Source organism: Pristis pectinata, chromosome 3 (assembly GCF_009764475.1).
Source record: "Pristis pectinata isolate sPriPec2 chromosome 3, sPriPec2.1.pri, whole genome shotgun sequence".
Classification (NCBI taxonomy): domain Eukaryota; kingdom Metazoa; phylum Chordata; class Chondrichthyes; order Rhinopristiformes; family Pristidae; genus Pristis; species Pristis pectinata.
Window position 1 is genome coordinate 102,108,770 of NC_067407.1, and position 27,275 is coordinate 102,136,044.

Consider the following 27,275-nt stretch of genomic DNA (forward strand, 5'->3'; position numbering starts at 1 on the left):
TTTAGCCTCAAAGATAAAGACAATTACCTTTCAATTGGAATATTTAACTATTGCTGGAAGTATTGATTTTTTTTTACATGTAATGATCATTTAAAAACCAAATTCAAAGTAGGACATTGCCCTAAGCTTCATTTCAATATTTCTAAAATCAATAGCACCATGTATGCTTGATATTTATATTGCAAAACTAAATCAATGGGTAATTGTATATAGAATTGTACAAAGGCACTTGTGCAAAGAATTTCCCAAGTCAGATGGTTGTGATTCATTAGTGAAAAATCATTGAAATACAAGTAACGTACAAATAAAACCATGGCAATAAAAAAAAAGCAGCTTCACAGACACAACAGCAGTTTGGGGTTGTGCTACCTTTTTAGAATTGTTAAAGGAATTCTTTAATGCACAATGCTGGCACATTATTTGGAAATACAGTTTTAGGTATATGGGTACCTTATGCTGAGGTGTAAAGTCATCATTACACTTAGAGCCATACAGCACTATGGCACAGAAACAGGCCCTTCAGCCCATCTAGTCCATGCCAACCTGATCTTCTGCCTCATTCCATCTACCTGCAAGTAGCTTTAGCAGGTGTTTCTCAGGGTATGTATTAATATTTTGTAGTATGTTCTTGCACAATAACAAAGGATTATATACCCCAAAAGGAAATGGAGGGAAAACAAAAATCACTCTTCAATAACCTGCAGTGTTTTTACAACCTTATTTTGCTTTAGATTTCTTTTCAAAGAATCAAAATGATTATAACCATGATGTTGTGGCTGAATAACATTCTATCAGTGCACAGGAATATTAATTTAACTGTTGAAAGATAGTTTCAATCCATTTGATTTCAAGAACACAAACCAAACTCTTATCAATTGACCACCTAGATGTTTCTTAAATCACAGAATGATTTAAACACAGATGACCATTTGGCCTATTAAGCCCATACTGGCTTATTGCAAGATCAATCCAGCTAGTTCCTCTCCCTGTAACTCTGGAAATTCTTTCCTTGCAGCCAGAGCTCATGATTTGTAGCCGGAGCCAGGGATTGGGCAAGTGTGCAGGTGGAGCACACTTGTGGGTAATTATTCAGCTTATGGCAATTACACTTTAGAACCAAAGTTATCCAAACTGCAGTATGCAGACGAGGCTTGCATTTGCATACACACAGTGGCCTGCTGACTTGTTCACTGAAGCCTACAAGAGTATGGGCCTAACACTCAACATGTGCAAGACAAAGGTTCTCTACCAACAGTCCCTCCTGCATCTCTGACTATAAAAGTTCAGGGCAAGACCCTGGAAAACATGGACTACCCATATTTGGGGGTTATCTTTTGATGAAGGCAGACATAGATGTAAATTCACTATCACTTTCAATGCAACAGCACACCATTTGAAGAAAATAGTGTTCGGATATCAAGACCTCAGCCCTGGCTCAAAATTCATGGTTTATCAGATAGTAATGATTCCTATAATCCCATGTGGGCTGGAAAGAGTGCAAAGAAGATTTACAAGAAATGTTGCCAGGACTCGAGGGCCTGGATTATAGGGAGAGGTTGGACAGGCTGGGACTTCATTCCTTGGAGCTTAGGAGACTGATGGGTGACCTTATAGAGGTGTATAAAATCATGATGGGCATAGATTGGGTGAATGCACACAATCTTTTTCCCCAGAGAAAGGGAATCAAGAACTAGAGGGAATAGGTTTAAAGTGAGAAAGATCTAAAAGGAACACGAGGGGCAACTTCTTCACGCAGAGGATAGTGTGTATATGGAACCAACTGCCAGAGGAAGTGGCTGAGGCAGGTACAATAACAAAATTTAAAAGACACTTGGACAAGAACCTGGATAAGAAAGATTTAGAGGGATATGTGCCAAACGCAGGCAAATGAAACTAGCTCATTTTGGCTCATATCACCTTGGAACTGCAATTGATAGGCTTAAGGTGGTTGGTAGTTATGTTCCAAAACTATGTAATTGATGAGGGCTTAGTAGTGACTTCCTCGCCTTCCATTTCAGCCCAATCTCCTACCTGCTGAAGGCTTCAGTTAGGACTGAAGAATTTTATAAAATTTGCCTTCTTTGGGGTTCCTTACCCCTTTCATCTGGTCACAGATCCCTTTGCTTTGCACTGGTGATCCCACTGCAACAATACCAAATTTTCCCATGTTAGCAAAAGGTGGCTGCTTCTTGGTACAGAACTAGCTGGGTGTCAATCCTGCATGTCAAATTATCCTGGCCCATGAAAATGGATTCAGGATTACACTGAGGTAGATGAACAGAAAAGCTTACTGGGGAAAAGAAGAATCACAATCATATCAGAACACTTAAGAATTCCTTCTCCTCTGCCAAACCAAACTGATCTGGCTACAATCCTACTTAAGAATGCTGAAACTCACTTCAGTAGAACTTCCCTGAATGAAGACATAGGCCCAACAGTGTAAAGAATTCTTTGGAACACCTTTAATACACTGGCACTATGCCTATAATTTTGATCCTTTCATAGTAAAGATAATTGCAAGATGAAATGGAGTGACTAAAAACTTGCTTAGCAGCAATTTATAGCTACATATGAACCAGTCCTATTGTATTTGTGAAGCAAGCCTTTTGCACCTTTAAGAATTTTACAAACCTATAAAAGCCTCTGTACCAACAAAATAATTTGTACATTCTATCTTGAATAAAAATGTACATACAAATTAAATTTAGCAATTCTTCTCTTGCTGTAGAGTGAGATTGCATTTTGCTGCAAGATCCCAGTTTTAAAATCACTCTGTGATAATCATCTCCAGAATGCACTTGTACGTTTGGTTCAGGGGACATACTGAGTGTCACCAAGGTCTGCAATTGCTCCCAATACATAAACACCTGCTAAAGAGGTCACTTCAAAAACCTCTTAGCCAAGTGATTTTCTTTACACTAGGTATCCTGTCAATCTGTTTTATATTTTAAAGTCAAGAACCAACCATTGCACCACTTTTGTTTAGTTTTGATGCAGTCTACATTGTGTCCTCATTTTCAGCATCTTCAATGGCATTCACATCACAGGCTTCACAATCACAATATGTTTTGTGGACACAAGTTGATAATTTACACAAACATTTTTTTTAAATATATGCACCTTTTAAGCATTTTTGCTTTCTAGCAGCCAAGTTGTTATTGAGGCATTTAGGATTCCATCTTTTGAAAGAAATAGTCACTGGATTTTTTTTCTTCAAAGACATCGCCAAACAAATATACTGCAAACAAACAAGAATAAATAACTTAATTTATTAATTTTCCACATAGGTTGAAAATAGTATATCACTGAAGCTGAATCTTTACTGAAATAGTTGGCAAAATGTGTAAATTGCTTTCAGCAGCCGAAAGCAAAGGCCAAATATTGACCTAGATTTTCTTCAGTTTTCCTGCAGCCTGCATTCCTCATTTCCCAGAACTTGCCTTCTCTGGATTTGGAACCTGATCACATTGGGACACACAATCATGTGATGAAGCTCTGAATGGTGACAGGTCCTCAAATCGTACAAATAAATCACAAGCCAGAACAAGTCCCACCCACAAAACTCTGGAAGCCTTCAACAGAGAGCAAAATCTCTGGTATCTGATATTCAGAAATATTTTAAAATTTAATACAGAAAAAAAGAAAACTATTTTCTAGTTATTAAAATGCTTTCTTAAAAAGTCCTCTGTTCAAGTAAAGATGACAAACTTATAAAGCAAGACAGAAATAATTTTAAAAATTATCTTGGCTCACACAAACAAAATGCTGTACAAAAAAAGGAGCAACTTACGCCCTTTTCATCCTTGCAGCCCTACAATCCCAATTCAAAGGCTATGCAGGATCCAAAAGCAGATGTCCCAGCGCATGTACTGGTGAATCTCAGCAAGCTTCTGTTCTGCCTTTGGAGTCCAGCATTGGGACTTGTGCATTTGTGCGGGGATCAAAAAATAGCAGAATTCATGAAACTGCTGGTGAAAAATGTGGGCTCTCCTTTCAAAACAAATTATGGAGAAGTAGAGCCATAGAAAATGTATCAGTGTGGTTGTTTTATCACATAAACTACATTTTAAGATACTTAATATGGAATATATTTGGTCCCTAAAATTCTTCCAATCATCAGGGCTACCACCATTCTTTGCAAAATTATAACCTTCATAACTTCACTACTTTTAGTTACAAGATCCTTTCTGACTTATGGAGAAAGCTGTCAGTAGTTTTCTGAATGTAGAGGTCTACTGAAAAATTAATTTTACGCCCTGGTGTTAATAAAAATGTAGTTAGAAAGATGCTCAAGACCTTTGTTTGTGTAATGGAAACATTTTCTTCAATTATTCAGAAAAGCTGAAGTGATGTTTGGGGTTGAAATTGGCATTTCAATTTATCACAAAATTATTAATATAAAATAAACCCTTGGACATCTCAGAATATAATTTAAAACTTACTGTGTTTTAGGTACATCACATTTTCAGTATCTTACCTGCAGTCATCACCACCAGCACTAACAACATACTTGTCATCATGGGAAAAACGTACATTTGTCACATGTGCAGAATGGCCAAAATAACGCTTGTGTTTGGCCTAACGAAAAACAAACAAAAAAAATTGCAGGATAATTAATTATTGAACATGATTCCTAACTACAGCACAAATCAAATCTTTCAGCTTTTAATACAATCTTTTGTTCTGCCATCAGAAAGAGTGGGCTGGGACTTCCAACCATCAGTTTGACACATTTCTTTCCAAAGACAGTAATGGTGCATTTGCCCCGATATTCATTTAACAGAGATGTAGTGGTCAGGAATTTTATTACAACATTCTGTAACTACTTTAAGAAAGGCAGCTGCTCTAACTGATGGAAACTGAAGATAAGAAAATATTTTTAAGAATTCAATTTGCTGCTTTTCTTACAGCAATTTCTCTTCAGAAATGTGGGCAAAGCTGATTGAATTTGCACAGATCCTACATGTTCCTTGCATAAACCTGGTTTGTATACTCTGTCATAGAACGTTGAAGGGTGATCTGATTGATGCAGCAAAATGACACTTCAATTACTGCAGCTATCCCACAGCTCCAGCAACCCAGGTTCGATTCTGATCTCCAGTGTAATCTGTGTGGAGTTTGCATGTTCTCCCTGTGTCCCTGTGGGCTTTTCCCAGGTGCAGCGGTTTCCTCACTCATGCCATAGATGCGCCAGTTGGTAGGTTAATTGATTACTGTAAACTGTCTTAAGTGTCAGTGGATGGATGGAAAATTGGGGTGGGACTGTTAAGGGGCACGTGCAAATGAGACTACTCAGGGCTGGCAGACTTGATAGGCCAGATAGCTTTCTTCTGTGTCACAATGAAATATGAAAAAAATAGAGGTTTATAGTATAAACAAATTGGATAAGATAAACACAAAAACTATTTCCTCATTGGGCGGCACGGTAGCGTAGCGGTTAGCGCGACGTTATTACAGCGCCAGCGATTGGGGTTCGATTCCCGTCGCTGTCTGTAAGGAGTTTGTACGTTCTCCCGTGTCTGTGTGGGTTTCCTCCGGGTGCTCCGGTTTCCTCCCACATTGCAAAGACGTAGGGGTAGGTTAATTTGGGTTTAAAATGGGCAGCACAGACTCGTTGGGCCGGAAGGGCCTGTTACCACGCTGTAAATAAAATTTTTTTTTAAATTTAAAATTTAAATGTGGGGTAATCCAGGTTGATGGGCTGGCACAAGAAGTTTGCACTTTCACATGATGGATTTTGGTGACATAGGTGAGAAAAAGGAGCTGGAGGAACTGGATCACATCTCAAATCAATGTCCATCCAAATAGCTTACACTGCTCTTGCCACCTGGAGTTTCAGACTCTAAATAATTTCCGGGATCTTTTGTGGCTATTGTTGGACTCTAATTAAGTGTCTGCTTACATATGTAATTCCTAATAAAAAGGACTGATATTTTCACTTGTATAAAAAATTCACTTACATATTTTTCAGTGCAAGGAAAATCAAAAAGTTTCACCAAACCGAAGTCATCCCCTGTCACTAAGTTTAACCCAGCATGAGATACACAGGCACAGTTGACATCGGCTTTCTCTGCATTTCGAGGCCAAATTCCAAGGACTTCGTCTCCTAAAATGCTGTTCAAGGAGAATAAATTGCATACATTTTATCAGATTTGAAATTTCTACATTTTTTTCCACACACTTCTTCAGGTCCTAAGGCCACTCTTCCCTATTTTTAAAGTTCTATCGCTGTTTCAAAGGCTTAAAACAAAGTATCAAGATTTTGGTGCATCTTTTCTTCTTGAATTCAAAAGCAGCATCAGCTTTATTTCCCTCTCTTGCGATGGCGGATGTCCTTTGCCATTATGCATATTTAATGACACTGAACTCAGGAAAATGTGTCTGTCATCATGTTGTTAGGACAGTAAGTGAAACTTTTAGGTTTGTATGTAAGTAAGGAAAGCATGTTTTCTTTCTAAATCATAACTCTACTGCCTAATTATCTCACTTGAAATTTATTACACCACATATTGAACGGATGAATATTCTTCCTTATTAAAATCATTCTATACTTAAGTGAAAAATCATATCAGACATTTTTTTTATTGACGTGTGATGGGAGTATTTCAATGTTTTGTATTTGGTCCTCATCCAATTAAAGTTTTTGAAACAACTCTTCAAAGTCTCTTGAAAAGCACATTGAGGTGGATAAGTCCCCAGGGTATTGTGGGATCTATCCTAGATTATTGAGAGAGACATGAGGAGATTGCTGGGGTCTTTGTATCCTCTTTAACCACAGGCAGGGTCCCAGAGGACTGGAGAATAGCCAATGTTCTTCCTCTGTTTAAGGAGAATACGGACAAACTCGGAAATTATACGCCAGTGAGCCTTACATCAGTGGCAGAGAGATTATTGAAGAAGATTCTTAGGGACAGGATCTCCTCACATTTGGAAAAGCATAAGCTTATTAGGGATAGTCAGCATTGCTTTGTGTGGGAGATGGCATGTCTTACAACTTAATTGAATTTTTTTTGAGGAGATGAAGAAGATAGGGCAGTGGATGTTATTTATATACATGGACTTTGGTAAAGTTTTTGACAAGGTCCCTCATGATAGACTGATCCAGAAAATTAAAGCACATGGGATCCATGGAGACTTGGTAGATTGGATTGAAAATTGGCTAGACCATTGAAGACACAGGGTAATGGTGGAGGGTTGTTATTTTGACTGGAGGTCTATGACAAGTGGTGTTCTGCAAGGATTAATGCTGGGACCTTGTTGCTTGTGATATATATAAATGATTTGTATGAAAATGTAGGTGGGCTTATTAGTAAGTTTGCAGATGATACAAAAATTGGTGGAGCTCTGGTTAGTGAGGAAGATTGTCAAAGGATTCAGCAGGATGTAGACCAATTGGAAATATGGACAATGAGATGGTATATGGAATTTAATCTGGACAAGTGTGATGTGTTGCACTTTGGGAGGTCAAATGTAAGTGTAAGGTAAATGGCAGGACCCTTAGGAGACTGATGTACAGAGGGATCTTGGGATGCAAGCCCATAGTTCCCTGAAAGAAGTAACACAAGTAGATAGGGTGATAAAGAAGGTATACAACATGTTTGCTTTCATCAGTCAGGGTGTTGAGTATAAAAGACAGGAAGTCTTGCTGCAGCTGTATAAAACTTTGGTTAGGCCACATTTGTAGTATTGTGTGCAGTTCTGGTCACTACATTACCACAAGGATGTGGAGACTTTGGAGAAGGTGCAGAAGATGTTCATGAGGATGTTGCCTGGATTAAAGAGTATTAGCCATAGAGGTTGGACAAACTTGGATTGTTTTCTCTGGAGTGACAGAGGCTGAGGGGTGACCTGATAGAAGTATATAAAATTATGAGAGGCATAGATAGGGTAGATGGTCAGTCTTTTACCAGGTTGGAAATACCAAATTCTAGTGGGAGTAGATTTAAGGTGAAGGGGGTAAATTTAAAGGAGATTTACAAGGTTTTTATTGTATTTTTTTGTTACACAGAAAGTGGTAGGTACCTGGAATGTGCTGCCAGAAGAAATGGTGGAAGCAGATATGATAGCAATATTTGACAGGCATTTAGACAGACACATGAACAGGCAGGGAATTTAGGTATATAGACCATGTGCAGGTAGATGTGCACTTTAAAATGGCGTCAAGGTTAGCACAAACATCGTGAAGGGCCTGTTCCTGTGCTGTACCATGTCCTATGTATTCTTCAAATAGTCAAGGTCTGATATTCATGCACATTGTTAACGTTTCTACTTTGAGTAGGGGAGCTGGAAAATAAACTGTTTTGAAACAGTTAAAGAATATGATATAGGCTAATTTATCTTACAGAAGGAAGAATTGGGAAGTAAGGACATTGAACTTGTTAGCAAAATAATAGCAGGTTTCATGCAGGCTGTGGTTAGGCCAGATTACATATACCTTTAGCTGGTGGTCTGACTCACCACCATGTCCAGCAGCAGAGCAGAGAGATATTGAGTACAGGGACTGGACACAGTGGCTGGCATAAAGAGATGACACCATTTATTTGAATAGGGTTGCCAACTCTGACTAAAAAGGCGAATCAGTTAAGTGAATTATTAATTTTATTTTATCTTAATGTTTATATAATTTCAAATGGTTTAAGGCATATAATTAATTTGAGCTTTTATTCATTTTAAATATTTTAAAAAATTATTTGCCGATTTGAACATTTTTTTTAAAAAATGAGGTCCTGATTTTCAGAGACATCTAAAAACAGTTTAAAGGACTTTACAAGAGGCAAGCTGTTGAAGAGATGTCAGGCATTCCAGGGCAGGGCCTCAGGAATGACACTGGAGTACTAAGGTTAGTTTGGCTGACCCTTTGTATCTGGAACAGTTACTGCGGGTGGGCAAGCTGTCATGGTCCATGGCAATCTGGCCCATGAGTTTGTAAATGATCCATTTACTTGTGATGAATAGGAGATGCTCTGTAGGCTACAAATCATTATGAACCACACAACCATTCGTGCCTCTATGCCATTGGTTTCATGAAAGTGCCACCATCATCGGTCTCCCCTGTTTTTCAAAAAAAATTGCTGATTTGATATTAAAATGAATTAAGCTCACTACAGCAGGACTGATAGCCAACAATATATTAAGATAACAACTCAAAAAATCTTTTTAATAACCAGAATTACATTCCTGCAATGCCATTCAATATTTCCGGTTAACTAAAGCAACAACTGAAACTGTGGTCTCTTATTTACCGAGCTGACAAATTGTTTCTGGAAGACAAACATTTTATATATAATTTTTACTTTATTCACCCCCCTATTTTTCCTTAGGCTTTTGCTGTCTCTCTTAATCCAATATTTCAATTTATTCCTTATTCTTTACTTAATTTCTACATTTTTTTTCTTCCATTTCCTTAAAGAATATAGATGGAAGAGTAGCAGGGTCAATACGACAACAGTGTTGGATCATCGGCTAGTTATACAGTAAAACACTGACAATCTAGTATCTGACTGTTTGGAAATCCCAATGGCTCAGCACGTGGCTCTTAGGATTTTGCTTCCCACATTCCCTTTAAACTCAGATAGATGCATTTTCCCACGTTCCCTTTCAACACAATGGGTTCTGTTTCCCACACTCTCTTTAAACACAACCAGTTCATTAGAAATTTTATTATACTACTGTGTAACATATTAAAAAAATGAATTAAACATGTGTTGATGTATTAATAAGACGTAATATCCAATAATCCAGAAAATCTGTTAGTCTAGCCCTACCAAAGTCTGAGGGTGTTGAATTATTGAGGTTTTACTATATACTCTGGGTTTTCTTTCCACTGACAGCTGATGTGTGCAACCAAAGGTTTCCAACCTAAGTAATCTCGTGCATTTTCCTTCTATACTAAGATAAACTTGATCTGATAACTTTCTGTTCAGAAACTTGACTGACTTCAAAGACTCTGCTAAACTTGACTGAAGTGTTTTTTTTGTCTTTTTAATTTTAGCATCCTTCTCTAACAAAAAATGTGCTTTAAAAACCCAACATTTAAAAATAACACTTCCCCAAATCCTTGAAGTAGAAAAATAGTTCTGAAACATTCAAAATGTTAATTAATTTGTCCACCCAATTTAGGCTCTTGTACCACGAATCTTCCTTCGTTGGAAAAGAGAATGAAAAGCAAGACTTAACCAGTAATACATATGCTTATGCGAGCTTTAATAAGTTGTATTAACCACAAAATGAGACACTCATTTACCAGTAATTGTTCCTTTCACTCAAATATAATATCATGCACTTAGCTCTCGAGTTCAATGGCAGCACTGAAATTTTTGCATTATCATGACAATAAGGTGTGAGTCATTAAATTACTGGAAGGCTCTACAAATATCTGGGACTACAGTTTGTTAACAACCTTAGCATCTTCAATGAAGAAAATGTTCTCACACATGAATGGATGTTAAGAAAAAGATGTAAAGAGAATGAGATAGATTTTAAGGAGAATTAGATGGCAAGGCAAACAAGTATGTGAGAACTCTAAATTGCTAGGTCTGGTAAATATATGGCCCTTAAAAATTTATTGGTGAATCAGCCACCAATGACTCAGCAAAAAGTGGTCAAGACCACAAGTGGTCAAGGGAAGACAAAAGAAGTTTGCAAGGAGAAAGATGAGTGGTTGGAAAAGATTACCCAATTAGAAATGGTTGAGGCAAGAATGAGAATTAAATTTTTTTACACTCTATTTAAATTCTCCAAATCACCAACCTTGTCCATGTAGCCCATGTGATTTTCTCAGTTATTGCCTGGTCAATTACTTGCTTTCCTGATGGAACCTCATGCACCTGACGCTTGTAGGCACCTGTGGACACCTGCACAGAAGAAAAAAAATACTTAAATTAAATACATTTGGTATACTAAATCAGAAGTTTTTTTGAATAGTTGAAAAATTGCATGAATATGAGCAACAATTTTACATAACACTGCTATTCACTTTCAAAGACTAGCTTCAGAGAAAAGCTTGGATAACTAAAAAAAAATCTATCACTTTTCTGTTTTTGTACCATGGGAGTTGAATCAGGAGGGTGCAGTGCTCCTTGCATGGTGTGTACATATAAAGATGATTCAGAAATATATTGGTGGAAGAAAGGAGAAAAAACACAACATTCAAGTGAATATGAATTGGGGCAAACCAGAGGGGGAAGTAAAGAATTTCTAAAAAAAAATGCAACTTGCAGAAAAAGGCAGCCCCTTATAACAGGAATTACACAGAGATGAAGAAATGCATTGGACTTCTAAATCTATATGAATAATACATTTTCAGAGGAGGACAAAAGTCAAAAAGTTGCACAAAAAGCATTAAAAATATAAGGCTTGCTGTTAAGCAGAGTTCATTGTAAACCTTTGGAGTTCATCACAAACATGCCATGTGCAAAAGCTGAAAATAGTGATACATAGCCTCAAAAAGCTGACAGCTCAAAACAAAACTGGAAAGACCCTCACCTCAAATTCTCTCTTATTATTACATTTGCATTGCAGGGGAAAGAAATGATGTCTTATCACTGCACTTTCAGTGAAAACTTAAACCCTAATACAAAATAAAATGTTGTAACTGATGTACAATGAGACATGAATATGTTATAATCATTTCTGGCTTTCCCAAAGACAAAAAGAGGATTCAATGCTATTCTGATGGAGAAGAAATCAAGTTTTGAATTCAGGTGCCAATTACTGATTCTATCTATATAAAAAGTGCAAACTGAGAAATTGGGCTGCATCATCTTGCAGCTTTTATTGGTCAGCTGGAATTGGCCCTGCAGGTAAGGTAACTGTCAGTTTTTTCTTGTTTTGATGAATATTGATGGAGTTGAGAGTGCTTCTTCTAGTTTGCAAGGAATATGTTCATTTTTGTTATCTTGGTTAGCTCTGAGAATCTGGAGAGCATTGTATAAATGGAAGATCTTTAGTGTTCCAATGTTAAAAATGTTTAGCGGGTAGAACCATATGGATTCACAGACCCCACTTGGCGCTACCCATCAGATGACAATTTGTTATAGCTTTCTTGGTCCTGAACATGAACCAGTTCACATGACCTGTACTTTAAAAAGACATCTGCAGCTCTACCAGGAACCTGGTGTGAACTCGACCTCTGCTGCTGCTCATTCTGTGGGATGTGACGGATGTTGCCCACATCCCCCTCAGCCCGTCCTCCACACCACCTTAGACTTTGATTCCACAGCTCTCCTCAGCTCAGTCCAGCCAGACAAAGGGAGGGGAAGGTAACAAGAGGTGACAGAGACTTTTGTATCCGGGTAATCTGTCAACACATGGAACAGGTGCTGCCAGTCCCCATCAATGGCTCAAACTCACTGTGTTGGCTAGAAGTCGTCCTGAGCCCTGCATCTTAGCAGAGAGTAATCACCACAGCCTGCCTGATACCAACCCCCACAGGCAGCTGTTGCATATCACCCCATTGGCTCACTCCACACTGAGCTCTGTAGCAATAAGATCACTTTAAACCACAGGAGTTCCAGTGGAGGGCCAAGTCCCCAATCAGGTTCCAGGCACAACAGCACTGGTAGTAATGCACGTTTCTCTGTCTGCACCAACAGCCATCCCTGCCTCTCACCGCTTCCTATTATATTCCAAGCGTTACATGAGGTACCAGTGCATCTCATTTTTATTGAGATTAAAGAAACATCCTACCTGAATGTGTTTGCTATCAGCTGAAAAGTCCATTTGGATAACAAAACTCGGGATGTCTTTGCAGTAGCCTATTCGGTTTAAAGTAGGCCCCTGTGTGAGGTCATAAAAATCAACAGTATTTTCTGCCGAACCTACTGCCAGGAACATGGAATTGGGGCTAAAACTAGAAAAAAAAGTAAGAAAGAGGCAGTCAGTGTTTCTAAATTAATTATAAGCAATTTATTAAACTTATTTGTCTTAATTTTATTCAGTACAATGCTTCATTTTCAAAGGTATTTGCTTAATGTTCTGTTCAATGTGTTCATTAATATTTTTACTTCAGGATAACACCCACTCACAGGACCGTGAATTCCACAAATTTCCAACTACTGAAAAACGGCCCATTACTTCAGCCTTGTCACATTATTGCCCCTTTTCTTGGAAAAACTGCTTCCTTTTTGATGACAACCCCGCCAGGACCTACCTAATATCAGCTTGAACAATGTTATAGAGTCATAATGCACAGCACAGAAAGGGTTGCTTCGATCCACCACATCCATGCCGACCATATGCCCATCTACTCTAATTCCATTTGCCCACACTAGGACTGTATCCTTCTGTGCCTGTCTAAATGTCGCTTAAACATAGTGATTGTACTTGACTCTACTATCTGCTCTGGCAGCAAGCTCCAGATATCAACCATTCTTGTATATAAAAAAATTACCCCCAAATCCCCCTTAAAACTTCTTCCTTTAACCTGAAAATTATGCTCTCTTGTTTTTGATACCATGGGAAAAGATTCTGACTATGTACGCCTATTATAATTTTATATACCTCTATCAGGTCACCTCTATAAAGGTGGATAACTACTCCGGGCCTGATGGGTCCAATCCCAGGTTATTGAAAGATGAAAGAGAGATTTCTGGGTCCTTGACAGAGATCTTTATATCCTCTTTAACCACAGGCAAGGCCCCAGAGGACTGAAGAATAGCCAATGTTGTTCCTTTGTTTAAGAAGGGCAGTAGAGACAAACCAGGAAATTATAGGCTGGTGAGCCTACATCAGTAGTAGGGAAATTATTGGAGAAGTTTCTTAGGAAAAGGATCACCTTGCATCTGGAAAAAGCAAAGACTTATTAGGGATAGTCAGCATGGCTTTGTGCAGGGGAGGTCATGTCTTGCAAACTTGATTGAGTTTTTTGAGGAGATGATGAAGATGATTGAAGAGGGTAGGACAGTGGATGCTGTATACATGGACTTTAGTAAAGCTTTGGACAAGGTCCCTCACGGTAGGCTGATCCAGAAGATTAAGCACATGAGATCCATGGAGACTTGGTAGATTGGATTCAAAATTGGCTTGGTCATGGAAGACAGAGGTTAGTAGTGGAGGGCTGTTTTTCTGACTGGAGGTCTAAGATTAGGTGTGTTCTGCAAGAATCAGTGCTGGGACCTCTTATTTGTGATAACATAAGTGATCTGGACAAAAACGTAGGTGGGCTGATTAGTAAATTTGCAGATGACACAAAATTGGCAGAGTTGTGGATAGTGAGTCAAAGGATTCAGCAGGATATAGACCAACTGGAAATGTGGACAGAGAAATGATAGATAGAATTTAATCTGGACAAGTGTGAGGTGTTGCGATTTAGGAAGGGTGCAATTCCATGGCTCCCTGAAAGGGGTAACACAAGTAAATAGGGTTGTAAAGAAGGTGTACAGCATGCTTGCCTTCATCAGTTGGGGTGTTGAGTATAAAAATCGGGAAGTCATGTCGCAGCGGTATAAAGCTTTGGTTAGGCCATCTTTGGAGTACTGTGTGCATTTCTGGTCACCGTATTACAGGAAGGATGTGGAGGCTTTGGAGAGGGTGCAGAAGAGGTTCCAAATGTTCATAGATTCTACCCTTTAGGATTTTCTCCGATAATTTCTCTACCACTGATGTAAGGCCTCACCAGTGTACAGTTACCTGGCTTATTCCTGCTGCCCTTCTTAAACAGAAGAACAACATTAATTCTTCTCCAGTATTTTGGCATCTCGCCTGTGAGGTAATTTAGCTGGATCAGCCAATGACTGGACTTAACATATTGAATGACTCCCCAAAACTATTGCACCAAGTACAGGGAAAAATCATAAATTTGAAGGAATATTGTCCATTTGCCCAGCTGTGTGCAGCTTAAACAACCTTCATGTAGTTCAACATGATGAGATTAAAACAGCCTGCTTGTTTAGCATTTGATCTACCATTTTAAACATTCATTCCCTCCACCACTGGTGTTCTGTGGCTATACTGTGTACTATTTGCAAACTGCACTTCAGTTATACCACAACAGCAGTAGGTGCATGGAAACACCACCACCTGCAGGTTACCCTTCATGTCACACATGATCCTGACTTGGAAGATATAATGTACTGTGACTTTATCATCACTAAGTCTAAGTCCCAGAACATGCTATTCAACAGCACTTCATGATGATCTTCTCCAGAAGATTTTTCAAGGGCACTACATGGCAAAAATGAATATATTTAAATATAAAGTAATTTCTGGTAGATACGAATTATAGAATACATTTGACTGGTATCAAAATCGCTAGAAGAGGCTGAAAGAGATAGACAGAGCAAGGAGAGGTATGAGGTTTGGAGGGATAGCATGTTTTGGGAGGTGCTCAACTCCACAGCCCAAGACAGTGCAGACAAAGAGGAACTAAGCAATAGCAGAACAAAAGAAAAGAGCTGGCAGGTAGTTCAGGAGACACTAGAGGGCACTTGCTCTTTAATCAGTGTTTGGTTCTGAATATAGATGTTGCAAGGTGGTGGTGGGGTGGGGGTGGGGGGCAGCATAGTTAAAATGAAGCCTGTCCCAATGGAATAGCTCTCTCTTTCTCTAGTACTAGTGACAATGCTCCATGAATTGGAACCCATTTCTCCCATACCAATCTTTGAGCCATGTGTTTCCTTATCTAAAGTTTTTTATCTTCTGTCAGTTGCACCTGATTCAGGTAATAATCTGGAGATTATCACCTTTGTGGTTTTGCTTTTCAATTTTGACCCTAAATACTCATAATCCCTCAGCAATACCTTCTCCCAAATCCAACCTGTGTCATTTTTGACAATATGGACAATGACAACTGGATCTTACTCCTCCCACTCCTAGATTTAAGGTGAGAGGGAAAAGATTTAAAAGGACCCGAAGGGCAACTTTTTCATGCAGAGGATAGTTGGTATATGGAACAGGTACGATTTGGACAGATACATGGATAGAACAGGCTGAGAGAGACATGGGCCAAACGCAGGCAAATGGGATACCCAGATAGACATCTTGGTTGGCATGGATGAGATGGGCCAAAGGGCCTGTTTCTGAGCTGCAAGTTCCTCTCCAGCCCACATGTCCTCAATCTTGACGGCAGGCAGGCAACACAGCCTTCTGGACTCTATTTACTTCAGAGAACAGAGTCTGTTCCCCTACCTATGTTATCACCTATGACAACTATATTTTGTGGACACTATGGTCAAGAAAGCACACGAGTGCCTTTATTTCCACAGAAGGCTAAGGAAATGTGGCATATCCCTGATGACCCTCATCAAATTTTACAGATGCACAACAGAAAGCATCCTTTCCAGATGCATCACAGCTTGATGTGGCAACTACTCTGCCCATGACTGCAAGAAATTTCAGAGAGTTATGAATGCCACCCAGTCTATCATGAAAACCAGCTTCCCCTCCATTGACTCTGTCTACACATTCTGCTCCCTTGGGAAAGCAGCCAACATAATCAAGGACCCCTCCGACCTTGGTCATTCTCTCTTCCCCTGCCTCCTGTCAGGCAGAAGATATAAAAGTTTGAGAATACGTACCACCAGGCTCAAGGACAGCTTCTATCCTGCTGTTACCAGACTCTTGAACAGACCTCTTATACACTAAAGATGAACTCTTGATCTTTCAATCTACCTTGTCATTGCCCTTGCACTTTATTAGTCTACCTGCACTACACTTTCTCTGTAACTGTAATACTATATTCTCCATTCTGTTTTCTTTTCCTTTTGTACTACCTCAATATGCTGATGTATGGAATGATCTGTCTGGATGGCATGCAAGTAAATGCTTTTCACTGAATCTCGGTACATGTGACAATAATAAACCAATTTACTCTACTTGAATGTGCAATGGTGCTTTGCACAGTTTGCACATGCATGATGCAGTCCCCACCCTCACCCAGAGAGGGAGCATGAACCTCATACCTGTTAGAGAAGGTTAAGGGTGAAGACTCCTCCAGAGCTGCTCTCTGGATCCTTATACCTACTTCATTTGTAGTCATACTCTCCTGTCCCTGACTACAGATCAAATTCAAGGTAACTAATCGAAGGGGTTGACTGCCTCTTAGAGCACAGCACACAGGTAACCATCCCTCTTCCTAAAGTATTGCAGTGTCTGAAGCTTGGACTTCATTTCATCAACTCAGTGCCAAAGTTCCTTGAGCAGCCAACACTAACTGCAGATATGGTCATTGAAGTCCACCAGTTCCTAAATGTTGCTGCTACAACACATTGCCTGTCCAGCCATCTTTGTTCTATTTAATTAATTAATTTGGATTTAATTAGAAACATAGACCCTTAACTGTACTAATGTCCCCTGAGTTAAATTTCTTGACCAATAAGGAGGAATTGGGAAGAAGTACCAGCAGTCACCTATCTGCTGTCTTGTGACATAAACTTTGCCACTTTAAAAACTCCGGGTCTCATTTCCACTGAAACTGGAGTCCTCTGGGCTTCTGTTCCTACCTCTTTTAAACTTTCTGGACTTCTGTTCCCACCCCTTTAAAACTGTACACAAGGTAGAATTTTGTACATGAAATCAAACAAGTGTTGAATGCCATTTGATGTCACTTTGCACGCCCAGTAGCTTCTGTGCAGTAGCATGTTGTGTGTCTGGAAGTGCCAGGGACAATTTAACTCCTTGATTTTCTGTTCTGACCTGAAAATGGTCCTCAAGCACAAATGTCTGGGCCCCAAATTCAGAGCTTTTGGACCAGCAAGTGATATAGGTACTGCAACAGTATTTAGGTGTACAATAGAGGTGAGTTTGTGCTCATGTTGATATTTACTCAATTTTGATATACATCAGTGTACATACTTTAAAGGTATTAGCTGAATATTTCTACAACATTAGGTATTGTACCTGATATCCTGGATGGCAGCACTTCGGTCTCGTTTCTTGCCCCACACTTTCAGAGAATTGACTAAGAGTATAATGAATTCTCCATTTTTCATCCCAATCGCTACCATTTCTCCATCAGGACTGTAAGCAGCACATTTTGCACCATATCCAAGGTTCACTTTGTTTAGCAATTTCTACAATGGGGAAATTCAGCAAAATTATGTAAAGTAACTTAGAACAGAACTATAATTTTAAACCTGTATGTGATTTTACTTGACAAAGATTTTAGTGATATGACACCACGATATATCAAAGTAGCAATGGGGGGAGGGTTTGTGGACTGGACTCTAACTGAGATTTCTCATACAATAAGTGCCAATCCAAGTTGTGCAGTTATGAAATTGAAAAAACAAAGGGAGAAGAATAGACCACCACAGAGCCAGACAGAAAGAGGACAAAAAAAGCCAACACCTTTGATACAAGGCAACGAGAAGCCAGACATCAGCAATTGTTAGGAGTGCATCCATTTTTAAAAAATCTTTTCCTACTTACTTTATCAGCCAAGTCCCAGATTCTTATTGTGCCATCATCACTTGCAGAGATCAGCAGATCTTTCAAAGGGTGTGTAGCAAGGCCCCAAATCTCTCCTTCCATGTGCCCATCAATTAGGCTATTTGATGCTGCATTCTTTTCTCCGACTTCAATTATCTCACAATCTTTCGTTCCTACAAGTATTTTCCCCTATAATAAAAAAATTGTTATTAGGCAAAAAGCAAAGTTAAATGTGAGGAAATATATACTGTACGTGTTTGCTGAAATTTTAAAATGTTGCAAAATAAAATTGTGCAAGGTAAATTCAGGAAGCTCCATGTCCAGCAGCAGAGCATAAATATCCTCAGAATCTTCAGCACTTTTTAAAGGGAATCTACTTAAGAATCCTACAGTAGGTATAATGAAGGAAAATTGTAAGGTTGGGAGGGTGGGAGGGAGGGAGAAAGGGAGAGAGAGAGACAGAGAGGAGGAAGGAGGGGAGGAAAGGAAGAGAAGTTAGAAGAAAAAAATTTTGACATTGGAGCAAAGGGAGATGCTCTTTTGATGCATAGGTAGAGTTTGATTATTGAACCATGGAACTTTCTTCTGAGCTTGACTGAGTACTTGACAACAATAGTTGATAGAAGTAGATAAACACTCCTTTTTACCAGAAATGACATGCTTCACTTCCATCACTATAGAAATTCATCAGTGATAGAACTCAATTACAGAGAATTGCAGAAACAGCAATAATGTAATTCCAAGTCTGCAAACTTTATATTTTTGATTAGAGTTTCAATATATTGTCAACATTCAATCTTAATTTTATAAATATGAAAGAATGATCACTTCAGATTGCAAACCCCTTCTGCATCATAACGTCAACCATATCAGTATCTGAACAAAAACAGCTTTTTGATTAATGAGGAGAATTTTAACATGCAGGTTTAAATGTGGATCATGGAAAATGTCTAACAATAAGTTAGTTCCAACATGTCATCTTTTGGGTTTAACTAGGACACATTAGGTTGTATGGAAAATCCCCTCTGGATGCATTTTAGGTGATATACGATATCTTAATTGGTGCATGGGTGTAATATTAAATTAAAATGCAACTAGATTAAAATATCAAACCTCCAGAAAGTCTTTATTGACATCAAGGAAAGGAAGGAGTGTTTTCGTGAAGCACATTAAAAGTCAGGCTTAAAAGCTAAAATATACAGTGTTTATAGCTGTTATCAAGCTTTAATGCCTGCTTGGTAAGGGATAGAGAGGCCTTAGTGATGAGAGGCTTTTGAGATATTGAGACAAGATCAGAATGGGCAGCTTGGCTGCCTTAAAAAGAGCATGGTACAAGCAGCAAGAAGACCATTGGACCAGCCTTCAAGAGTCACATAAGCATAGGGGTTAAATTTGCAGAAGGTAGTATCTGGGTAACAGAATTTGCATTCAGGTATTAAATGTCCCGGACAACACAGACTAACAGTGCTTCTGGGTGGAGGGTTGGGGTGGTGGGTGGAATATGACTTGGCATGTTGAAATGGTGAGGTGATCTGCAAAAGAGGGAAGGCCAGTTGAGTTAATGGGTGTTTTTTCCCCTCTATTATATGTGAGCATCGCTTATGGGATGTGGGCATTACTAAGATGTCAGTATTTAATTATCTCTCTCACTGCCCTTTAAAGGCTGGTTAGGAACCACTTTCTTATCATACAGCAGTACTTGTGAAAAAGGTGGGCAGTTCTAGAATTTTAACCCAGTGACAATTGAGGAACAACAACAAATTTCAACAGATAAGGATATTGTGTGACTTGGAGGTGATGGAAGACCAATGTAATCACTGGCCTGATCCTTCTAAATGGTGGATGTGAGAGCTATTCCAGGTGTTATCAAGGAAGCCTTGTTAACTTGCTGCCCTTCAGTTTGATACAACTGACACAAGTATAGATTTGGTGGGGGATAGTGGAGTAAGTGTGCTTCAAATGATGGTGTGGGGTTGCTCAGATGAGCCAGTTTTTTTTTCTTTTTCAATCTTTTTATTAATTTTCAAATTAATACAGATTAATAAATATAACATCGGTAATTATACATGTAATACAAAGAGATCGGGAGGACAATCATGACATATATAGTCATAAAGAATAAAAATATATTCTAGGCCCCACGGTTTCTTGGTAAATGAATATATTACAAAAAAAAATCAAAAAGAGAAAGAAAAATATTTATTATATAAAAAAACACAAATCAAAAAAAAGTACTAAAACGAAACAAACTAAAAAAAAATTTCAAAAGAAAGAAAAAACTGGACTGATATTTCTCAATGAACAAGGAGCATTATTATGTCATCAACTCCGCTCCTCTAAATTCAAAGATTATTGAAAAGGGATCTATATCATATGAAAATATTGAATGAATGGACTCCAAACTTCCTCAAATTTAAGCGAAGAATCAACAGTGCCACTCCTAATTTTATTCTAAGTTTAAACATGATATAGTTTGAGAAAACCATTGAAAAGTAGTGGGATGTATTGGATCCTTCCATTTAAACAAAATGGATTGCTTGGCCATTAATGTGACAAAGGCAATCATATGACAAGCAGCAGCAGATAAGTGGCCAGATTCCATCAATGGCAGCCCAAAAATTGCAGTGATTAGGTGAGGTTGTAAATCAATATTCAATACAGTTGAAATAATGTTACAAATGTCTTTCCAATATTTTTCCAAAAGAGGACAGGACCAAAACATGTGTGTCAGGGAAGCCACCTCCGAATTACATCTATCACATACAGGATTTATATGGTGATAAAAACGGGCTAACTTGTCCTTCAACATATGGGTCCTGTGAACCACCTTAAATTGTCTCAAAGAGTGTCTGGCACACATTGAAGATGTATTAACTAATTAAAGAATTTTCTTCCAAGTCTCTGTGGGTAAAAGTATCTGGAGTTCTCTTTCCCATACATTCTTAATTTTATCAAGTGTGTCTGGACGTATTTTTATAATTAGATCATAAATTATTGCTATCAAGCTCTTCTGATAGGGATTAAAGCCTAAAATTTTTTCCGTAATTTCAATTTTATATGGAGTCGGAAAAGAAGGCATAGTGACTTTTTAAAAATTTCTAATCTGTAAGTATCGAAAAAAGTGTGATCTAGGCAAATTGTATTTATTAGACAACTGTTCAAAAGATAAAAAACAGTTATCAATGAATAAATCATAGAAACATGTTATTCCCTTCATTTTCCATAAAGAAAAAGCTAAGTCGATTCTGGATGGTTGAAAGAAAAAAAATTAGATTGAATGGGGCTTGATAAGTTAAATTTACTCAATCCAAAGAATTTATGGAATTGAAACCATATTCGTATTGTATGTTTAACTATTGGGTGAGTCATATGTTTACTCAATTTAGTAAGTGCAAAAGGGAGTGAGGTTCCTAAAATAGAAACTAATGAAAATCATGGCACTGATTCATACTCAAGGTATACCCATTTGGGACATTGAATTACATCTAAATCTTGTGCCCAAAAAATTAAGGTTAGGCAAAGCCATGCCACCATCCTTTTTTAATTTTTGTAAATATTTCTTACTTAACCTTGGGTTTTTATTCTGCCATACATATGAAAGAATTTTAGAATCAATAGTGTCAAAAAAAGATTTTGGGATGAAAGCTGGAATCACCTGAAATAGATATAGAAATTTTGGTAAAATATTCATCTTAACCACATTAATTCGGCCTATCAATGAGAGAGATAAAGGGGACCATTTCGTAAATAATTGTTTAACGTGATCAATTAAAGGTAACAAGTTAACTTTAAACAGGTCCTTATGCTTCTTGGTAATTTTAACACCCAAATACATAAAATGGTCTGTTACTAATCTAAATGGTAATTGCCTATAAATTGGGGTTTGCATATTTAATGGAAAGAGTTTACTCCCATTAAGATTTAATCTATAACCAGAAAAAACACTAAACTGAGCAAGCAGTGATAATACTGCAGGGATGGATTCCTCTGGGTTAGAAATATAAAGTAACAAGTCATCTGCATATAGAGAGCCAGTTTTTTTATCCACTCAAGGACCTAAATTCAGCTGACACTGGCTGGAATGCGATCACAAACAGAATGGAATGTGATCCAATGTCATAGTCAGACCTCCATCACGGCAGATACTCTTTCAGTACTGTCTTAACAATTTTCATTAATTCAGAAAAACTTAAACAGAACAGTTCCAATAATTTGCATTCCTTTACCAAATGGTTTATTGCAATACTGTGAAGTACACTATAGTAAATTAACAAGCCATTTTACAGTCTATCCAATATCCTTTTTTGTTGATTAATTTAATCCCCACATAATCTTAATTTTTACATATATTTTTATGAATTAAACTACTTCAAACTATATCACAGCAATAAGCTTTGATCAAGAAGTGTTAAAAATTTAGATTTCTGACCTTTCCTCTGCAGACTGAACGAACACAGTCCAAAGGCTGTCCTGTCTCCAGCTGGAACGCTCGACATCGCTTCATTTCCTGATCCCAGAGTTTTACTGCTCCTCCTTCTTTTGTCCTTTTGGAAGCAAAGGGACATCCATCTTACAGTAAATTTTATGTATAGCAAAAATTAACACTTAGATTATAGTAGTAGGGGAATTATAGATTATAGTAGGAGTTGCGATGATAAGGGATTTCAACTTCTACAATATTAATTGGGATTGCCTTAGTGTTAAAAGGATTAAACGGGGTGGAATTTTTAAACTTCATTCAGGAGAGCTTCTTGTGCCAGTACGTTAATAGCCCTAATAGGGTTGAGCAGTTGAAGTGTCAGTAGGCAAGCATTTTGGCGATAGTGACCATAACTCTAAGTTTCAAGATAATTATGGAAGAGGATAAGGAGGGTTTTGAAATAAAGATTCTGAATTGGGGGAAGGCTGATTTCAACATCATTAAGCAGGACCTGGCAAGCACGAGGAACAGCAACAAGTGGAACTCTTAAAAGTGAAATAGGGAGAGTTCAGGGCCAACATACTCCCAAAAGGGTGAAAGGCAAGTAAAGCAAGTCAAGGGTACCTTGGATTCAGTAAACATCAACAGTTTGATTAAAAAAGAAGGGAAGTGTATAGAAGTTATAATAATAAGGGAGGCCTTTCAGCTGGGGGGGGGGGGGTCGTGCTTAAAAAAGAAACTAGGAGGACAAAGAAGTGCAATGAAATAGCATTGGCAGATAAGATTGAAGAACATCCCAAGGCTTCTTGTAAGTATATTAAGAGCAAGACCATGGCCAGGAGAAGGCTGGGGTCTATTAGGGACCTAAGCAGCAACCTGTGCATGAAGCCACAGGAAGTGGGCAAGGTCTTAAATGAATATTTCTTTCCCAAGGAGAAAAACTTTGTAGCTGGAGATTTTGGGGAGGGAGATGGTGATGTTCTAGATCATATTATCATTAAAAATAAGGCATTAAATGTCTTAGCAGACATCAAGGTGAATAAATCTCCAGGGACTCATGAGATGTATCCAGGGCTGCTAGGGAAGGCAAGGGTGAAGCTAGCTGGGGCCCTGACAAAAACTGCTAAAGCTTCATTGGCCACTGTGCGAGGTGACAGAAGACAGCTGCTGTGGTTCCTTTATTCAAGAAGGAATAAGCCAAGTAATTACAGGACAGTGAGCTTTGTCAGTAGTAGGGAAGTTACTGGAAAAAATCTTGGAGACAGGATCAATCTGTACTCAGAAAGGCAGGGATTGATCAGGGATAGTCAGCTTGGCTTTGTTGGTGGGAGATCCTGTCTGACTATTCTGACTTGAGTTTTTCAAAGAAATAACTAAGCACACAGATGAGGACAGTATAGTTGATGTTGTATACATGGATGTTAGTAAAGCATTTGAGAAGAATCCGCATGGAAGGCAAGTCCAAAAGGTCGAGCTCATTGGATTCAAGGCAAATAGGTGCAAAATTGGTGTGGTTATAGGAGACAGAGTGTGATAGCGCAAGGTTGTTTTTGTGATTGGAAGCCTGGGAGCAGTGATGTACTCAGGCACCATACTGTTTGCTATATACAATTGACGACTTACAGTAGGTGTTACCGTAGGAGGTATGCTCAGCAAATCTGCAGATAGCCACAAAAACTGATGGTGTTCTGGACAGTAAAGAATATACTCTCAGGCTACAGAAAGATATTGATCAGCTGGTAAGTTAGGCAGAGCAATGGCAGATGGAATTTAATCTTGTTTGGGGTGAAGTGATGCATTTTGTAAAGTCATACAAGTCATACACAATGAATGGTAGGGCCATACGGAGTATTGAGGAATATAGGGACCTAGGTTTACAAATCCAAAGATCTTTGAAGATGGCAGCACAGGTAGCTAGGATGGTAAAGAAGGTTCACAGGATACTAGTCTTATTATCTCAGGTATCAAACATAAGAGCATGGAAAATATGGTACAGTTTGATACAACATTGCTGTGACCACGTCTGGAATAATGTGGACAGTTTTGGTTACCACAGTTTAGAAAACAATGGGATTGCTCAGGAGAAAAAGAAGAAGAGAATTCACCAGGATGGAGTATCTCTGTTATGAGAGAATGATAGGTTGGTTTGTTTTCTTTGGAGCAAAGAATGTTGAGAGGATTTACAGAGGTGTATGAATTGTGAAGGGCACAGGAAAGGGAGATGGTAGTATACTTTTCGTCATTACAGATGTATCTATAACAAGAGTGTATGAGCTTAAGGTAAGGAGTAAGAGGTTTGGAGGGGATAGGAGGAGGAATTTTATCACCCAGAGGGTGGTTAGAACTTGGAACGCACTACCTCACAACACTTAACTATAGTATGTAGGCAAGCACTTGAATAGCCATAGCAATAGAAGGGCTACAGACCAAGTGCTGGTAATGTATGAATATAGACGGTTAGTTACATGAGTGTTGGATGGGGGGCGGTGGGGAGGCGGGTGGTGAAGAGTGATGGGCTTATTTCTGTGATATATGACTTTATGATTCCATTATCCTTGTTTTTTGTGGTGAGTTGCAATTTGCAAGAACTAAAACAAATATAATTTTGAACTTAATTTGTAATGCATTTGAATTTAAGTTCAGGAAAATAGATTTAAAGTTTTCTAGAATTATTCATACTTATATTTTGTGTATATAACATTCAGTGACTTTGTCTAAATTAAAAAACATAATTTTATTGATTGACATTGTTATATTTATTAGACTTGAGACATAGTTGCTGCATTTGATCTGGTAATGCCGATGGTATGGGGTTTGAGTTTAAAGGGCAAACAGAACAAAAATAGAACTGCAATTAGAGAAAAGTGATAGACTGAGCATGAACAAAAAATTGACCCTGACAAACTTCAGGACAGGATATTAAGAGCAAATGTAATCAGACATGATTTGACAGATTTCTTAAAAGAATTTCTAAGTTTCATTTTTATTGGTTCTTCCAAGCAAATCTTATGAATTATATTCTTCTCCAATTGTCTAGATCAAGCTGACTAGACCTATATCTGAGTGACATGTAGTCAGAGTAGGCAGTGACTGTACAATGAAAATAATAACTTTAAATTGTATTTGATTATTTAATTATTTATCTGTTTAACAATCAATGTTTCACATAATGCAAATAATTTTTGGTAGGCCTTTCCTCTCTACTTCAGTTGCAATCATATCCTATAACATACATACGTGGAGATGGCTTTTGATTGGCTGAAGTACCATCTTTGTGCATCGACATTTCTAGGGGGGGAAAAAAGGAAAAAGCAAAACCTCCTGCTGTTTCTGGAGCATGGCTAAAAGCCACATGCTACAGAGAATCAAAAGACTGGCCTGTGAATTTTGAGGTCTCTGCAGGTAATAAGTGTTATTCCCTTCCTCCACTCCACTTTCAATTAAATCTTTAACAAATCTTTAACAAGGGCATGCATTTAAGGTGAGGGGGGTAGGTTCAGAACAGACGTGACGGGTACGTTTTTTTTTACTGAGAAAGTGGTGGATGCCTGGAATGCGTTGCCTGATAGGGTGGTGGAGGCAAATTCATTGGGAGCTTTTAAGAGGGGCTTGGATGAGTACATGAATAAGAAGAAAATAGAGGGATAAGGGCATTCTGTAGGTAGGAGGGAATAGCTACGTTGGCACAACATTGTGGGCCGAAGGGCCTGTTCTGCGCTGTACTGTTCTATGTTCTAAGTTTCCCTCTGTGTACTTTTGAAGCCTGAAGAGGGCCTGGTGGATCCACTGAATCCTTGGCTTCGCCTGGTTGATGATGACCTAATAGCTGAGTTACATACAAGGTGCAAATGTCCATGTCATCCAGCAAGTAGAGCCTGGTATTGTTCATGTTGTCCACTTGTTGCCTGTAGCTGACCTGGAGCAGAGGGGTGAGGTAATGTTGGAATTGTTAATGCCCAGAGTCTTGCTGTTTGGAGGTTGGTTGGTGGCTATACTGCTAGCCGGCTGCAGGGTCATCACAGATAGATCTCGGGGAATATCACGAATCTGCTTACTGTGGTCAGAAGAATTCATTTTGTTAAAGGTGAGGTATGCACTGGGTAACTTTAGGCTGCTCTATGGACTAAGGGAAGTGCTTACCCTCTCACTTCATCCACCGTATATATTCTCTCTAGAGTTTAGAATAATAGACCATCCTATTGAAATATACACAGTTCTAGCGGGGCTTGACAGAATAATTGCAGGGGTGATGTCTATTCTGGCCAGGATGTCTGGCAGCATGAGTCATTATCTCAAAAAAGGGGTTGGCTATTCAAGATTGATGTGAAAAGAAATTTCTACACCCAGACTGTAAGTGAATTTTTGAGGACTGTGGAGGCTCAGAAATTAAGTTTATTGATGGATACATTTTTGAACATCAGGGGAAATGACATTGGTACTGGAAAACAGTATTGACATAAAAATCAGTCATGATCTGACTGCATAACAA

The 27,275-nt window shown here is 38.5% G+C and overlaps 1 protein-coding gene across 2 annotated transcripts in view; it reads right to left on the reverse strand.

Annotated features, from left to right (window-relative positions):
• LOC127568483 (echinoderm microtubule-associated protein-like 6) overlaps positions 1-27,275 on the reverse strand; it is a 240,932-nt gene continuing 213,657 nt past the window's right edge. The window contains exons 35-43 of one of the 2 annotated variants that reach the window (XM_052012286.1): positions 22,796-22,910; positions 18,367-18,555; positions 17,836-18,008; positions 12,688-12,850; positions 10,750-10,853; positions 5,961-6,114; positions 4,478-4,578; positions 3,121-3,238; positions 1-2,142 (exon numbers count right to left, since the gene is read on the reverse strand). In XM_052012286.1, the coding sequence (XP_051868246.1) occupies positions 3,214-3,238; positions 4,478-4,578; positions 5,961-6,114; positions 10,750-10,853; positions 12,688-12,850; positions 17,836-18,008; positions 18,367-18,555; positions 22,796-22,910 (1,024 nt within the window). In that variant the 3' untranslated portion in view covers positions 1-2,142; positions 3,121-3,213. Of the gene's footprint in view, positions 2,143-2,829; positions 3,239-4,477; positions 4,579-5,960; positions 6,115-10,749; positions 10,854-12,687; positions 12,851-17,835; positions 18,009-18,366; positions 18,556-22,795; positions 22,911-27,275 lie in introns of those variants that run through there. The other variant, XM_052012285.1, reaches the window with a different exon arrangement.